This window comes from Hirundo rustica, chromosome Z (assembly GCF_015227805.2).
Source record: "Hirundo rustica isolate bHirRus1 chromosome Z, bHirRus1.pri.v3, whole genome shotgun sequence".
NCBI lineage: Eukaryota > Metazoa > Chordata > Aves > Passeriformes > Hirundinidae > Hirundo > Hirundo rustica.
Window position 1 is genome coordinate 21,280,741 of NC_053488.1, and position 16,459 is coordinate 21,297,199.

A 16,459-nucleotide genomic window follows, 5' to 3' on the forward strand; every position below is an offset into this window, starting at 1 on the left:
CCAGGCAACTTTACATTCATCACTATTAGTACTGAAGATCACACACAAAAAATCCACATGTGATTTTGAAGAAATACGCCTGTCTTATGTTAGCACTCAGATGGAAAATAAACATTGTAAATAGTAGCACAGTTCCAGGGCTTACACTGCTTTCCTGTTTAAAGCTGATTAACCAAATGCACACTTACACAAAGGTAGGAAAGAGAAAGACAGACTAGTTCATATTTAATTAAAGTATTAATTTGATGAAGAGCCATTTCCCAACAGTATTTTAATACACTTGCTTATGTTTGGTAACACGTAACAAGAGCCTCTTCTTGATGCTTTTTACAACCCCAGCAGAACAAGGGCTGCCTTTGAATAGCACACTTTAGGCACACCAATAGCACACCTCCTGGTGTAACACAAACTAGGTACCAAAAAATAAATGGTCTCTTATTTCTTTGCCAGCAATAAGCCAAATATTTTGAGGGAATAAACAGTGCTATAGGCAGTCATATATTCACACGAAAGCACATTCTTCCTTTTATGCCACACTGTAGCTTCATTGTGAAATGAATCACGACATTTTTATCGTCTAGAGGAGCTACCAAGCTGACAGCAAGTAGCAATCATTATCACTTTCGTTGTGGTAACGATGTTCAATTTCACACTTTGAAGTAATATAGTGTCCTAATGGAACACTAACTTCTGCCGCTCAAAATTTTGTCTTCCAAAAGACATGTTCAGAGATGCAGATAACCTGGTGTGAAAAGCTTAACACAAAATTATTTAGGGACGGAGTGATATGAAAACACTGGAAAAGGAAAAAAAGGATTTGGATTTGTTTTGTTTGGGGTTTTTTCCTAGCCACACAACATCCCTGAATGTAGCAACTTCCAAAATCTGGCTATTTATGGACTGAGACTGCCCCACTGCAGCAACTTCAAAGCTCACCGAGGAAGGAAATGAAGGGAGTGCTCCAGCTGAAAACACCACTAGCCCTGCAAGCTGATAGGAAGATAGTGCTCTACCAGTTCAGCTGGTTTCCCCATCTCCTGCTACACTTTCAGGTGGCCTCAAAAGGAGCCGAGAAGTCTGTTTCCCTGCAATGAACTGTACTCCATGGACACCATACAGTGATATGTTAAGTTATGCATTGGAAAGAATGGGAAAAGCAGGACACAGTGGCCTCCTGATGAAAAGGCGATTCTAAAAGTTACTTCCACTCTCACAGAAAAAGTTAACAAGATTTTTTGGCAAGTAAGCATTCCATTGGAACCCACAATGCTTTCAGAAAAGACCAAGAACTGCTGTCTTCTTGTATATTTTAGAAAACCTCTGTTCTACATGTGTCCTCTCTCGGCCACACAAATCATCATCTTATGAAGGCAACAAGCCCAAAACACTGCAGACAACAGAACACAAACCACTGTTAACATGCCAGATTTAGTGGAATTTCAAGTTCCAGCAGGAGATATTTCCTTGGACTATGAACTCACGTCCACATCTTTGTAACAGAAATACCACTGAATTTTTATGCAACTAGCCTCACCCACACAAGGTGTTAAAATGCTCCTCACGTGAGAAAGTTTTACGGAAGCTTAGTATCTGACTCCAAAAAACCTGCACTAAGAAAAAACGAAACAAAACGAAACATTTCTCCTTGCTTGGAGTGGGACCAAAGTAATTTTTTTTAACCAAAACACACAAAGCCAGCTGCTCTTTCTGACATACAGTACATCACTTCATTGTTAAAACCTATCAGAAAACAAGGTAAGAGAAACATGAGAGACTCTTCCACAACTATAAGAGTGGTAAAAACACATACATGTTTTTGATCATCAGAACTGTGGATCACAGCTGCACAGATTTATTAGACAGCCTGTGCACAAATTAGGGCTGGCATTCAAAGCAAGTCTGATGGGATAGAACTGATCTACAAAGAAGGCATCAGTCAACTGAATGGCTATCAGTATACAACCTAATGAGGTTTAGGAGCACAAACTCCAACAATGGCATAAAATAACCCAAAAATTACAGTAAAGTCCATGGAAGTGTCTTGGAAAGACAATTCTCTAAGAGGTGAAGAAAAACTCATAAACAAGAACTAAAAGTCAGAGGCCAACTCTAATCTGGACCCTGAAATCAAGACTAAAGAGACTGAGGAAGGGTGAAGCAATGACTATCATCAGCACAGCAGAAATTAAGGATGTCTCAGGGTAGACCTCAATGCTTTCCCATACACCATGGTGTAGTGGCATGCCCGGGCATCAAAGAGCAGCATTTGGATTTACTGTTCCTATTTTACAGCCCAGATGCCCATTTCATAAACAGAGCTGTCAGATTTTTACTGCAGGATTGCTGCTTCTATTGAAACAGCTTCTTATGCTAGTCAGAGACAAAAATCAGTTACTGTCCAGATAACAGCTGTAAGGACATCTTCCCTACCTCAGAGAAACTCTTGCCATCAATACTAATATCAGTAAAATTACTGTACAGCAAACTTTAAACTTGAAGCAACTGGCCTATGACCTTGAGCCAACCTACCTGCTCAAAAGAAATCCCAATGCGATGTAACTTTTTTATTTTTTGAGGAAGCTTCTGCTGTGTTTTGCCTCAGTCAGCAGTTCTGTTGAAGTTGCTTCTCTGGAATGCACAGTGGAAATCCCTAGCACAGAGATCACAGACTGCTTGCTAGGCCACATCCACTGGCCAGCTCCTGCATCACTGCTCAGCTTTGGACGACAACGGAAATTACTCCACTACATTAACTCCTGCTTTAAAAATAAAAAATTAACTAGTCCAGAGAGAGACCACATGGTGCCATCTCAGAACTTCACTGACATCATGCCTGGTAAACACAGGGAGCAAGGCCATACGCCAGTGAAACAAAATTACTGATACACAACAGAGAGGAGACGGGCAAGTAGATTCAATAGCTTTCAGTTGACTATTAATTTGAAACCAACTCAAAAACACTGCAAGCTTTACTGTCCTTGCTCTTACTGTTATCCTCAGATGGAAGCTGAACCCCATTTTCTCTGAGCTCCTGAATCTAAGAGCTTTTTCTGGGCCTGAATCTGCCCATAAGCAGGCACAGACATGGCAATGGCTGGGGTGGGGGATGAGCAATTCCCACAGCATCACTCAGGATTGAAGGGTCCAAGTTGAGCTGATGTGGGATTCCTGGACACATGAGCAGGGGTGTGAGTGGAGGTCCCAGGTGAGGGTGCTCAGAGCAAGAAAGTGCCCTAACACCTGGAATGGGCACACAGCAGTACAGTGACTTGTCAGAGTGAAAAAGGAAGTAAGAGGAGCATTTGGTGCATCCATACAGACCACTTCACTGAGTTAAACCCCTTAAGAAGAGAAATATCACAGCATGCCTGCATAGGCATCTCTAACTTTGCAACAACCAGGCACTTCAGCGCTAAAGCTCTTCTTCTCCTCAGGTTTGCTGGTCCTTGCTCTGAACCTTGCACATCACCTTGTTCCTTCTGAGTTTTTCCAAGGTAGCAAGTCCTGGATTGGGGCAAAACCCAGCTTGGCAAGAGTGAGAACAAGTACTGAAAGCAAAAGTGATACCCTCTTTCTCCCCACTTTCCTTCACCTGGCTTCCCCTCTTCCCAGCCCAAATTTCTTCCCTTTTCCAATGTATGGGAATCTTCATAAGTTCTTACTGAAATGACTTTGCAGAGTTGAGTTTTTCTTCCTGTTTGGTTCCCAAGACACTAAAATAACAAAACACACTTACCCCATCTCATGCTTAGATGCAGATCAGCATGCTCCCACCCTGGGAATGCTGAGAACACTAAAAGCATTTTCACTCCAATTATGAACTAGAAAATGCTTGGCACAGAACCAAACTGCTATAGCTTGGGAGCCAAAAGCATTTTTGAGTACTGCATCCTGTGAGGGATCTTGCACAGTCACTGCACCTCTAAAAAAGGGGGACAGATTAAAACTGCTATCAAGCAGAACAGCTTTACAATTGAAAAGCAGCATCCTGAAAAGTCTGTGCCAACACACACTCACTGCATCAAAACAGTTACAGCAAGGTAGTCTTCTCCCTACCAAGAAATTTTCTAAACCAAGGAAAGCTGTATGCCTCCCTTGTCTGTCTTGTTCCAAAGAGGAAACAAATATGATCGGAGGACAAAGTGGCTCCAGCCTGTCTAGGCTAACAACCACTTCTTGCTATGAAGAAGGCAGTTTATTGCCATTTTTAACGGACCACCAAACTTCTCACCCCACAGGTTAATATAAGGCCTCATATTTCCCATCCTCACTCTTTGTTACATTTTCGTAGCAGAGGATTTGCGGCCCTTCTGCTTCCGTGAGACTGAATACTCAAGAACATGGGGCTGGCAGAGAGCATCATATGACAGCCTGGTCCCCAGCACTGCAGTCCATCACACAGAGATATGCAACACAGAGGGGCCCACAGCACTGCCCTCCCCCCTGTACAGCATGTGCTGATGCCACACTGACCACAAGGCAACAGCTGCATGTGGAACATGCAATGGGACACACAGGGGACATATGAAGGCCACCATCAGATTTTTTTGTCCCATTACAAATCTGGCCATTGACAAAGTATAACTCCTGTGTGCCCTTAAAAAAGCTTATCTTCTATCATCAGAAAGCGAAGACTAAACTCCCACCAGCCTTTGTCAGGAGACGACTGCTTCCCAACTCCAAGCCTGGTAAATACTTGAAAACAGCATTATACAAGAAAAAAACCACACCACACCAAAAAACAAACAAACAAAAAACCCCTCTACATTGCCTTTATCACATACTACCACAATTGGCATCAGCACGTTTTGCACTTATTTCAGCTTTAGCGGCTGCCAGTCTCCAGAGTACCAGCAGAAGCAGTATCAGGAAGGAAGACTCCTGAATGTATCAGGTGGAAGCAGAAACAGCAAACTAATCCGGGATAAATATAGTACAAACAAAAACCCAGTTTCTAAACCTCTTTGCATACACAATCGTGTTTTACATCGAGGACTTCAGCCTTTCTGGTTTTCAAATTCATTTATTCTCTTTTACAAACCTTAAAAACCTCTCAAGCTCCACCTAAATACAATGAAATGTTTTAAACACATTGAATAACCTTGGGTACTGCAACTGTGTGCATCTAAATGAGACAGCAGTTAGAAATGACAGAAAAAGCACAGAAGCACGGCCAAACAGGAGAACACATAGTTTTTTTTAAAAGCTGCTATCCCAGGCAGCAGTGTTTTACCGAACTTGAAAAGCACCACAAGCTGGACATGACCCCACACATCACTCTGGTACTCGTGCATCTACAATAGCCAGATCTTCATCTGGGAAACAAAACATGATATGCAATGTTTGTCACTGCAAACCTGCTGCTAATAAAAATATTGCCTCTACGGCCCAGCTGCTGACTTAAGAACTTCCACAGCACATCAGTGATCCATGTGTAGGGATAAGGCAGCAGTTCCAATTCATATGACAGAGAGTCTAATGTATAGGGCACTAAGAATCCATATTGCTGCCATCCAGCTAAAGGGAAACTGACCCACAAAACCACTGGGAGAGATGCAGAGGTAGAGCTATGTGCTCCACACATCCCTCAAAGTCTCAGAGTACCTGGAAAAGGAGACAGAGCCTAATCCATGGGGCAGAGCACTTCTCTGTCCCAAAGGTGATGGCAGGAGACAGTCATGATGCGAGGTGAAGCACCACTGGAGTAGGTGACGTGTAGATGCCACTTTCTAGAGGAGTATGACACACCCTTAGTGCCTCCTGCTTTTCAACCCACTTCTGACCTTGCCATGGCACCTCAGACTGAAAATGGAAGTCAAAGCAAAAACTGCAGCACTCTTCTAGGGAAGAGCAGCCTTTGAAGAGCTAACTCCTGTGCCCATTTTTTCCCTAGCTATTATGAAATCCTGGACAAGCAGACAATATTTTACACCCAAGAACAAAAATCGTTCAACACAATGGTGAGGAATCCCTGTTATTTCAGTATTTGGCATGGTAAGCAAAGAAGTAAGTTATAGGTGTGCTTTAAATGATGAGTTGTATCAAAACCAAAAGAATCACAAAAATGTTTTAACTTATTTACTACTCTGTATGAAATTCTACTTCTCCAAATGTAAAAATTTAAAATAGTATAAATCACCCCAAAAGAAACAAAGAACAACTCTTCTGAGTATAGTACTAGGGAAAAAACACATTATTACCTGATACTTTGATTTTTAAAATTCAGATGTTCTAACACACCTACATGGAGCCTGTTTTCTTATACTTGAAAAAAATACCTCAAAATGCAATGCAGTCCATAACATCAATGGCAGAAGAAAGCAAATTCTCTTTTGGACACTCTCAATACAAAGGGAGACATCAGAACTTCATCTTCTTTTAAAGCAGTGAGAGTTTACAAGCAAGTATGTCAGAATTAATTCAGATGAGAAGGTAGTGGCTACAAGCTTTGCCTTCAGCTCTGCGCGCTTGTTCTGTCCCTCCCAGAAGCCTCAACACTTATACCAAAGAACCAAGACTTTTGGTGAGGTGAAACAGGCTTGCTCCTCCTCTTGCATAGAGAGTAACTTCAGTAATAAACTTCCCACAGAAAGAAGCAGTGGAACACCAGGATATTTCCATGGGGAAGAGGGATGGTTCCTGACCAACATCAGACAGCTTTCCAGATGGCTGAGGTGACAGGTACCTCTTCCCCTTTGCACACTGGACTGCAGTTAAAGAGCAGTGCCACTTCATCTACAGAACATTGTGCTCTCCTAGAAGTACGACGATCCAGGGGACTGCGCACTCACAACAGCACAAAACACAATTTGTACTGACTGTCCAGATGCAGGGCCAAGGATTGCATCCTTCCCCGCACCAGAAAGTGCAGTATGAGACCCACAGATGTCCTATCTTCTTCCCATAATAGATGGACAATCCTGACAGGTACTGACCAAATGCCAGTGCCTGCATAAATGCTCTACCCTTGCTTCGAACATGATACAAATTGCTCACACTGACTAGGGCTTTGCAGCAAAAAGGATGCAAGAGGGAGAGGGGAAGAGATGATCCTTGCAATGACAGAACACTTCGAAACACTTCAAGGCTCAGTGCATGAAAAAAAAAGAAAAATAGCACAAACCCCAGAAAACATCATCTCTGTTCTCGATACCAAGTATTAGGCAAGAGCTGGAAAGAAATTATGTAAACCTAGAATACATTTTGGCTAAGGCCATACTTTTGAAGTTTATTTGATTTGGGGTTTGTTTTTGTTTGCCTAAGTAAAATAAAATTTTAAAATTATAACTTTACTTGACATCAGTTTGAGCCAATTAGCTGCTTTTCCATATTCTGTATTTTTCAACCATAAGTAATTTCCAGAAAGGCATTTCTTACAACATGAAGTTATTTATATACTCTGCTAATGATAATGTTCAGGAACACTAAGCATTAATGTTTCACTAACTGAACTGCACACATCTAAGAGGGCTATGTGCATTCACCACAGAACAGCTCTAACAACACCTAACTTGACCTCTTCTAGAGCCCAATTTGTCTAGATTGAAAGAAGCAAATGCACCCTGCTCAGGAAAAAAGTGCATGACTGCACAATCCTGAAACACTATTAGAAGAAAAAACTGCTGCCAGTCTAAATATTCCAGCACCCAGGGTCTTTCAAATATTTCATACTTATTCAGATCTTGTTAGAAAGAAGCCAAACAAAAAATGAATACCAACCACACGGCCTCCACTGAACTACACTGACTGAACTGAGAATTTACACAACTTGATTAAAAAACTTAAGTTGTTCCCACTTCCGCTCTCCACTGTCAGCGCCCTGGGTAAGTTATGAGAATGCACTCACCAAAAGGTAATTCAAATCTTGTGTCCAGCAAAATCTTATGAGGAGTTGGGTTTTTGGTTCCACAGATTTCATCATGTTTCATTACAACTTCTGCCTCTAGCGTAGACCACTCCCCAGGACCCTCCTGCGAATCAAAAATCTTAAGTTAACTAACATTCAGATCTGAAGAAATTTATGCACCAACTCTAACACTTTTGCCAAAATAGACCGAAAAGAGTTTTATGGCATAATCAACCTTATTTTAATATCAAATTACATCCATTTAGCATGCACTGGCTTTTTCTTCCAAACTGCATTTCTTCCAAATCCCAGAGGCAACTACCAGGGCAAGCAGCAAAAACAAGTGCTGCCTTCTCAGTGGAACTGCAAAGGTAAATGCTCAAAGGCAGGACTGAAGAGTGTCTGGACAGTGAGAGGAACTGAGCACCAGCCAGATCTCATGGCCACACAGCAGGGCATCCCCACTCTTTTCCTTTTATGAAAAATATAATCTGTCTCTCCCTGCTCAAAGCCAATAATCTTCTAAGTAAATACCCTAAAATTTGAGACAAAAAACGCTTAGTTGCAACAACTGCCAAACTCAGTAGTTAGGGCAGTTAGAGACATTGGCACATACAACTTCCTACTTTTGTCCATATATATTAGCACAAGGTACACCTAATGCTACAACCAGAAGCCCCAAGAAAATACTGCAGATATGCTCTGGGCCTACTTTGTCATCTGGACAAGACAGAGGAATTTAACCACAGGAATTTAATCATCAGACTAAGCAGTCAGTCCTTAAGACTTGAGATATTTGTCTGCCCTCCTTAACAGATTAGGCCCTAGTTCTTGAGTCCACATGAGTGAAACGAGACCAAAGAGCCCTGTGTAAGCTCAGCTGTGATCCCACTACAAAATCTCTGCTCACTCAGCATTACTGATTTTGCAAGTGGAAGTTTTGCTTAGGAGCTCAGTCTGGGCTGCACAATGCCAGATCTGTAATGCATTAATTATCAACACTGGAGCAAATAAGGGTTCTCTGTCAGCTTAACCTCATCAGATTGGTGAATGGCCTTCAGAGCAATCCACACGGTCCCAACCAGGGTGTCCCATATCAATCCTTTGTTCCATACTTCCACAATTAGGCCCAGGTCCAGCCGACTGATCTCACTGCAAAAAAAGTAAAGGCAGCACAGATGAGAAAAAAGCAGAATACAATCTAATTTTGTGTCATGTTCTGCATTACCATCATGACTATACCAGTGAACTATTTACACAGAGCTGTGTCAGGCTACAGAGAGCTCCTGGAAGTGTGTGGTTGAGGCAGCTCATACTCACAGGGAACACCAGTCTCTACTAGCTCACAGTTTAATACTAATTATACAAAGAGTGCAAACTCAAACCCTGAACTATGTCATGCATAAACTGCCAGTAGGGAATTCATCTCTGCAGCTATGTACACAGGAGGAGGAAGTGTACCTTGGACCAAAACCTAGAGATGATCTGTTCTTTGTCATCAGGCACCCCATTTCTAACAAAGTGAGTGTCTCCCTTGGCAGCACAGAAACACAAGTGTACTTTGGCAGGCGCAAACATGCCAATACTTACCTGTGAGTGGTGCTACTCCTAGCCAAAAATAACAGTCCCAAATCCAGCATAGCTGCATCAGCCACACTACCTATTGCTCATGGCTGTGTGGCATCACTTCCGCTCCAGCATCAGCTACTTTCACATGGCCACTGAAGGACAGGTTCTTGGAAATATTGACCTGAATGAAGGTTTTCACAAGCATATTTTCTCTCATTAACGAAAGAACACATCTCAAATTTGCTTGTTCTCAATGTTTGATATCATTTATGGCTCACTTCTGCATGCTGGTTTACAACTATGCCTACTTATATACCTACTTCAGAACAGCCTAACACTACACAGCAGACACTGGTAAAAACAGTTAAGTAGGGAAGAATGCTGAGCTGTCTGCTGATATCACAGCTGTCTCACGCTTATCCTGAAGGAAGGCTATAACCCGTAATTTTTCGAGCTCAGGGCTTCCCTTTATTGCAACTGTAGGCACCTTGGACAGTCAGTGCTGTTGTCCTCTGCTCAAACATATCCATGATGTTATAGCTATCAAGGAAATTTAAAAGCATGTTACTCTCCTATTTCTATAGACTGCTATCATGGCCAAAAGAATAAAGAACTGCTGGAAATCCAAGCATCCACTTGAACTTTGCCAACTTCTTGCAACTAAAAGAGAAAAAAGAATAAAGAACTGCTGGAAATCCAAGCATCCACTTGAACTTTGCCAACTTCTTGCAACTAAAAGAGAACATCATATCTACATGGTTCAAGACAAACCCTACAGTTACAGTAAAGCATATAAATGTCTGTTTTAAATCCAAGTGCTTCTGCTCTTGTTTGAGACACAGGAATTGAGGTTAGGAGCATCCAGTACTTGAGTGGCTCAGTCTGCAACAGCTCAAAATCAAGTGATTACACAGCCTTCTATGAGTTTACTGCTATCATCTTGTAATCCAGTCCCCAGCATCCTCTGTTCTGATAGGGCTACTCAGAATGGCTAACAGCTGTACTAGCACTGCTCTGCCCTCACCCTGTTTGATATTCATCTGATTGCAGGCTTATGATGACTAGCTGATGGCTGGCTGGAACAGTGTGAGGTCAGAAAGGGAAGGAAAGAAAGAAAGACTCTATTTTCAGTCACAGTGTAAAACCATGTACTTTGCTTCAACATACACTGGCAGAGCAGGACACTGGTAAAGATACACCCAATGAGGTCCTCTACAGATCTCCAAAGGATAGGTCACCAGGTAAGGATAATAAATAAAAAGAATTTCAGTACAGTGGCTTTGATTGCCTTTCTGTCTCCCTTTCTCCACCTTCTGGTTAGATGCAGAACAGCTCCTAAGAACAAAAGAACAAAAGCTGAGACTAAAATTCTGTGTCCCTTCCCTTCCACACATGCACAAGATTTAAATAAAGTCATTTCTCACAACTTCAACACCAATTTAATTACCGTGTTCTAATCATCAGTGGGCACTTTCACTGGAGGTGTTTCATGCAAATACGCATCAAATACACAGTTCTTTTAAAGCTCCTTCAAAACTCGAAGATGTCCCCAAGGAATACATTGCCGTGCTTCACTGGTCTGGTAAAAAGCCAAATCTCAAACAACCCCAGAGCCCCAAATTCTGCAGTGTTACATCTCACAAAGAGCTTGGCAGCAAAACCAACAAACACAGACAGGAAGCATTTTTTTGTTTGTGGTCCGTTCTACTATGCCTCATGAAAAAGGTAAACACAGTGCAGACAGTAAAAGCATCTTCCCTTGGGGGGGAAAAACTGCTCCGCTCAAAATCCTTATCCAACTCCAGAAAGAAAAAAAGCAAGCTAGAGAACAGCAGTATTGGAATACCAGCGCTATTTCCCCTAGGACAACTTAATGTACACAGGATCGTGAAAAACACGTTAGCTCCCATATGTAATATTTCTGTTATGATGAGACACCAGAACTACTGAAGAGTTGCCTGGCTAAAGCAGGGGCAATAATGGCGAGGTAGTTCAGCTAATATTCTGCTTCCATATTCCCTAGCAACTAATTATGGAGCGTCTCAGTGACCTTACAGCTAGCTAGCTAAGCTCCCAGCTGATACCAGAGTGCAGCTGCAGGAGCTGCTTGAGGGGAGGGAGGAGGAGCAATCATAGGAGCCTTCATCCAACACATTCAAGTGCTTTCTTAAATCACCGCTAAGACTCCTTTATAGCTGGCTGTGTTTAAAGCTAGCTCCTGCCCACAGGATGAGCATAAATCACAGGCAGAAAGAGTTAGTAGTTTGAGTATGGGCAAGTGACTCCAAGGATAGGTTCAATTCCTTGTCCCAGTTTTACCCAGTCCTGAATGTTTTATATCAGTGACAGCCATAGCCTCTGTCTGACCAAGAGCTTCAGAGCTGAGCAGGTGCTGGTGTTCAGGACCATGTGCATTTCACCAGATGCCAAAGGACAGGCTCCAGACTCTCCATGCAGGAGTACACACCTCTTGTGCTGCTCCAAAAGCAGAGTACCACCAAACAAGCTGTGATGAAAATACCGTACTGACCTGGGTGACTTCCTTAATATGAGGCAACAACCTTCCACTTTCAGCTGAGGAGAAACAGACTGCTGGTGGATTAGGAAACATATTCACAAAACTCCATGGAGGTCTCTTACTACAGATACTACGTAAACACCTCAAATCCACTGAGAAACAGCAGCACTAGCTTTGACCCCACAAGATTAATACATCAGTCCCCCCATTTAATACAATTTGCCTTACAAAGCCATAGAAACAGAAGCAGATGCAGTATAATCAATAAATCATTCATCCACCAGAAAGAAAACCCACACTGTTGTAAAAGATACTGGGAGATCCTTGGCTATACGTCACATCTATGAGAACCAAAGCAAGTCGGAAGTGCCAACTGCACCAGAAGCCCTGGAAAAGCTGGAATGAACTGGTTCTGCTGCTCATGGAGCAACTCCCAACTGAGGAAACCATGATCACCTTGTAGGAGCCCTGAGGGCACTAACACTTAACTGCGCTAACCAGCCTCTCCAGCCACAGACACCCACATGCTCTTCCCATGCCCAGGAGCTCCATTTAAGCTCAGCTATGGGCCTTTAGTCCTCGGCTAAACTCTGTTGTAGGGGTGTGTGTGTCTCAGGCTTACAGGCACATACTGGCCAAGGACAATATCAATCCAGACCAAACTCACATAGTAACTTCCCACTTCAACCTCAGACTTGGCTCTCACTACAGAGCTGACTGGCAATCACTAGTCCATGGCACCAGCAGAGACAATCTTCCAACACACATCCTCCACCACAGGCCAGTGCATACAACGGGAAAGAAAATTATTTAGGTTGTCACCAGGATTGTGCACTTTACCTACCCAAACATTCCAATTCCTACACACACTAGCAGCTCTGTATGAACACCAGAGCTGTGGAAGGACCCAACCACAAGCGCCTCATGCTGTGCACCACCATACTTACAACATAAAATCCTGTTCCCAGCAGGGCTGGTCACCTCGCACAGCCACAGTCGTACTCTTCACATTTTGCACTTTCAAGGTCACATATGTATTGAATTTGTCTGTGGAAGGAGACACAAAATGTTATCTTCATCATCATAACCTTTCATCACATCAACTACAACCCTGTAACATTTTCAGTTCAGTGCATTCTGAGAGACCTCAGATGAAAGCCCATATGGGAAGACATCACTGGGTTTCAGAAAACAAATATTCAAGATGTTTTCCACCTGCATCAAATTTTCAATCACAGCTGTTTTAGAAATCCAAGCACAAATGAACAAAAATATTCAATTGTTCACTTGCGGTAAGACAGGAAGAAACAGTGTAAAATCCTAAAGAACACAGACACTTACTATGATGCTGCTCCTGAAATGCAGATGAGAGGAAGAAAAGACAGTCTGAAGGAACAGGACCCATCAAAAATACTAAGCAGTGTGAAAAACAAACTTGCAAAACATGCAAGTAAGAGTTTGGGTTGGTCATATGATCTCCCTTCTGAGCCAACTGCTCCTAGTCCCAACTCAGTTTTCCAGCCACGAGTCCACAAAGAACTTTACAGACCAGTAAGGGACAGAAGGAAAATACAGATTTATTGGTAAGTGTGCTGAAACCCACTTGGCCTAGGAAAACCACATCACGGTCACACCTAGACAAGACAGCCTCTATTTAGATGTTTTGCTTTCTATTTTAAATCTGAAGAAAAATTCTGGAAGAACTTTTATCCTAGTTTCTGCTATCTTTTTGCTAATAAAACCACAAGCAGCAAAACACAGACAAAGCGTGAATATCAGGATCAAAGAATGAACAAACTCCATTTTAAGGGGAGTTACCACCTCAGGCCTACCTATCAGTTTCAAACAGCCTGGAACAAGACATGCTAAGTACCCAGAAAGCAGTATACATATTTTAATACTTTGATGTTTTCTCGCATCTATTCCCAGTATTCAATATCAATCAAGTCAATTTTAATACTGTCAAAATTTCACATGGAAAACGAAGACATAACAGCCAACATGGCTTTACAAAGGGAAAATCATGGCTGACAAACCTGATGACCCTCTAGGGTTATTGCACTGGTGGACGGGGCAGAGTAACTGACGTTGTCTGCCTGGGCTTGTACAAAGCATTTGACACAGCCCTGCACAACATCCTTGTCTTTAAATCAGAGAGCCATGGATTTGATGATGGATAGAGCATTCTGCGGATAAAGAACTGGCTGGCTGTTTACACCCAAAGACTTGTGGTCAGCGATTCATTGTCCACCTGATGACCAGTGACAAGTGATGTCACTCAGAGGTCTGAACTGGGGTTGATACTGCTCATTATATTTTCAGCGACAGGGACAGTGGGATCAAGGGCATCCTCAGCAAGTTCACTGATGACACCAAGCTGTGTGGTGCAGTCATGTTCTGGAGGGAAGGCATGTCATCCAGAGGGACCTGGACAGGCTGGAAAAGTGGGACTATGCAAACCTCATGAAGCTGGTTGATGCATAACTCAGCATAAGCCAGCAGTGTGTCCTCACAGCCCAGAAAGCCAAATGTATCCTGGGATGCAACCAAAGGAGCATGAGCAGCTGGACAAGGAAGACAGTTCATCTACTGTCTCTACTCTTGTGACATCCCACCTGGATTACTGCATACAGTTCTGGCATCTCCAATGTAAGAAGGACATGCTAGTGTTGGAGCAAGTGCGGAAGAGGAAACAAAGCTGGTAAGAAAGAGTGGAGCACGTCCCCCATGAAGACAGGCTCAGAAAGTTGGGGCTGTTCAGCCTGGCGAGGAGATAGTTGTGGGGAGATCTCACAGCAATCTTCCAATATCTGCAAGGAGTCCAGAAAGGGACTCTCTATCAAGAACCATAGAGACCAGACAGGGAATATTAAGTACAAATTGAAAGGGGAGAAATTTAGTTAGGTATTAGGAAGAAATTCTTTACTGGGAAGATGCTGAGACACTGGAACAGGTTGCCCGAGTAAGTTGTGGATGCCCAATCCCGGCAGTGTTCAAGGCCAGGCTGGATAAGGCACTGGGCAACCTGGTCTAGTGGGAGGTATCCCTGCCCATGACATAGAACTAGATGATTCTTTACGTCCCTTCCAAATCCTGAACATTCTACGACTGTATGATTGTATCATTTCAACACATTGTTGCTGTGGGCTACTACAGCAAACCATTGGAAGCATCTAGCTTCCAATGTCCTGACATGAAGGGAGGAAACAAATTACACAATCCAGAAGCTCAGGAAGGAGTCAAAGTCACTGAATTGTGATTCCTACACATTCAAATTATTCATTACTACACAACCCCTCCCTGTCTATTTTACTCCTGCATACCTTGCCTGAGTTAAACCTAGACTAGAGGACAAGTCTTTTGCATTTGCAAGCAGGCTTGATTAGGGAAAAGATAAAGTACACACTGTCTCCCTTCCAGTCTGGGCACTCAGTTTTCCTTCCCTGGAAATTCAAGATTGGTGCACAGACAGATCTTGAGCTGCCATGGAATATGGATGAGTTCTGGGAAGTTTTCTGCCATAATCTGAGGACAGCTATAGGCAAAGAATTAATATGAACAAATAAGTTATGAATACAGCTCTGCAACTGTTTTAGATCTAAACACCTGAAAAAGTGTTATTCCAGAAGTTTTTATTTATAAGCATTTTGTATAAGTGCTTATTCTTTTGTAAACTGTACATCAAATTTCGACTAATAAATCTATTTGCTTGCTAAGTGATTCCTTGCTTGATTCTGAACCACAGTGAAAAGAAGTTGCCCACGCTGTAAATTCTGGGCGTCACCAGCTGTTTGTTTTCGTTTTGTTATACAGACAGAAAACCTAGTGGATGGGATTTTAATTCCAAGCACAGCCATTACAGACTGCCATATAAGAGAAAGGTTCACTTCTGCAGTTCTAACCAGTAACCTCTGTCAGGACTGAGAAGGCACTAAATCCACAGAGGCACAGACCACTTCTGCTAAGTGGACATTTTCAGACCCTGTTTTGAACAGGGACAGAGGCAGAATGAGGTGACATGGGTGGGTGGAGAAGGGTGACAGTAAAGGAACACATTTCCTCATTCATCACCTGTGCAAGTCAGGTTGAGCAGACAGAGGTTTCTTACCACTGTGACACCAGGTCACAGCCTCTAGATCTCTACTAACTCAAACTGCCTGGATTCTCAAGGTAGATTAGATGACATCTAAGGAGAACATGAAAGAGCTGAGATGAGGTGGAGGAAAACTAGAGGGAGCAGCACGAACAGCAGTGAGAGTGCAGGGATACCCATTGCTGCAAACAGGCAGTAGAGCATGACTTACCTGGTGGTCCATGGAGTTTAGCTTTTTTTACTGTAAAGAGAAAAAAGGAAAAGAACAAAATAAGAGACTTTCAGTGATTTTGTCCTGCTACAGTTTCCTTTGAGTTAAAGCATGACAGTGCATCACATTAATTGGAAACATTTCCTGCACAGTCTGGTAGCTGGAAATTCACACTCAGTTGAACAGATCGGGATACAAAAAACTCCTTTGTACTCTATGGCA

General features: G+C 42.6%; 1 protein-coding gene across 3 annotated transcripts in view; it reads right to left on the reverse strand.

The window, feature by feature from the left end:
• Window positions 1–16,459, reverse strand: part of UNC13B (unc-13 homolog B) — a 209,416-nt gene that overhangs the window by 166,855 nt on the left and 26,102 nt on the right. For all 3 annotated transcript variants that reach the window (XM_040089892.2, XM_040089891.2, XM_040089890.2), the window contains exons 2-5: window positions 16,238–16,267; window positions 12,881–12,980; window positions 8,881–8,998; window positions 7,847–7,970 (exon numbers count right to left, since the gene is read on the reverse strand). In XM_040089892.2, the coding sequence (XP_039945826.1) occupies window positions 7,847–7,970; window positions 8,881–8,998; window positions 12,881–12,980; window positions 16,238–16,267 (372 nt within the window). The remainder of the gene's footprint in view (window positions 1–7,846; window positions 7,971–8,880; window positions 8,999–12,880; window positions 12,981–16,237; window positions 16,268–16,459) is intronic.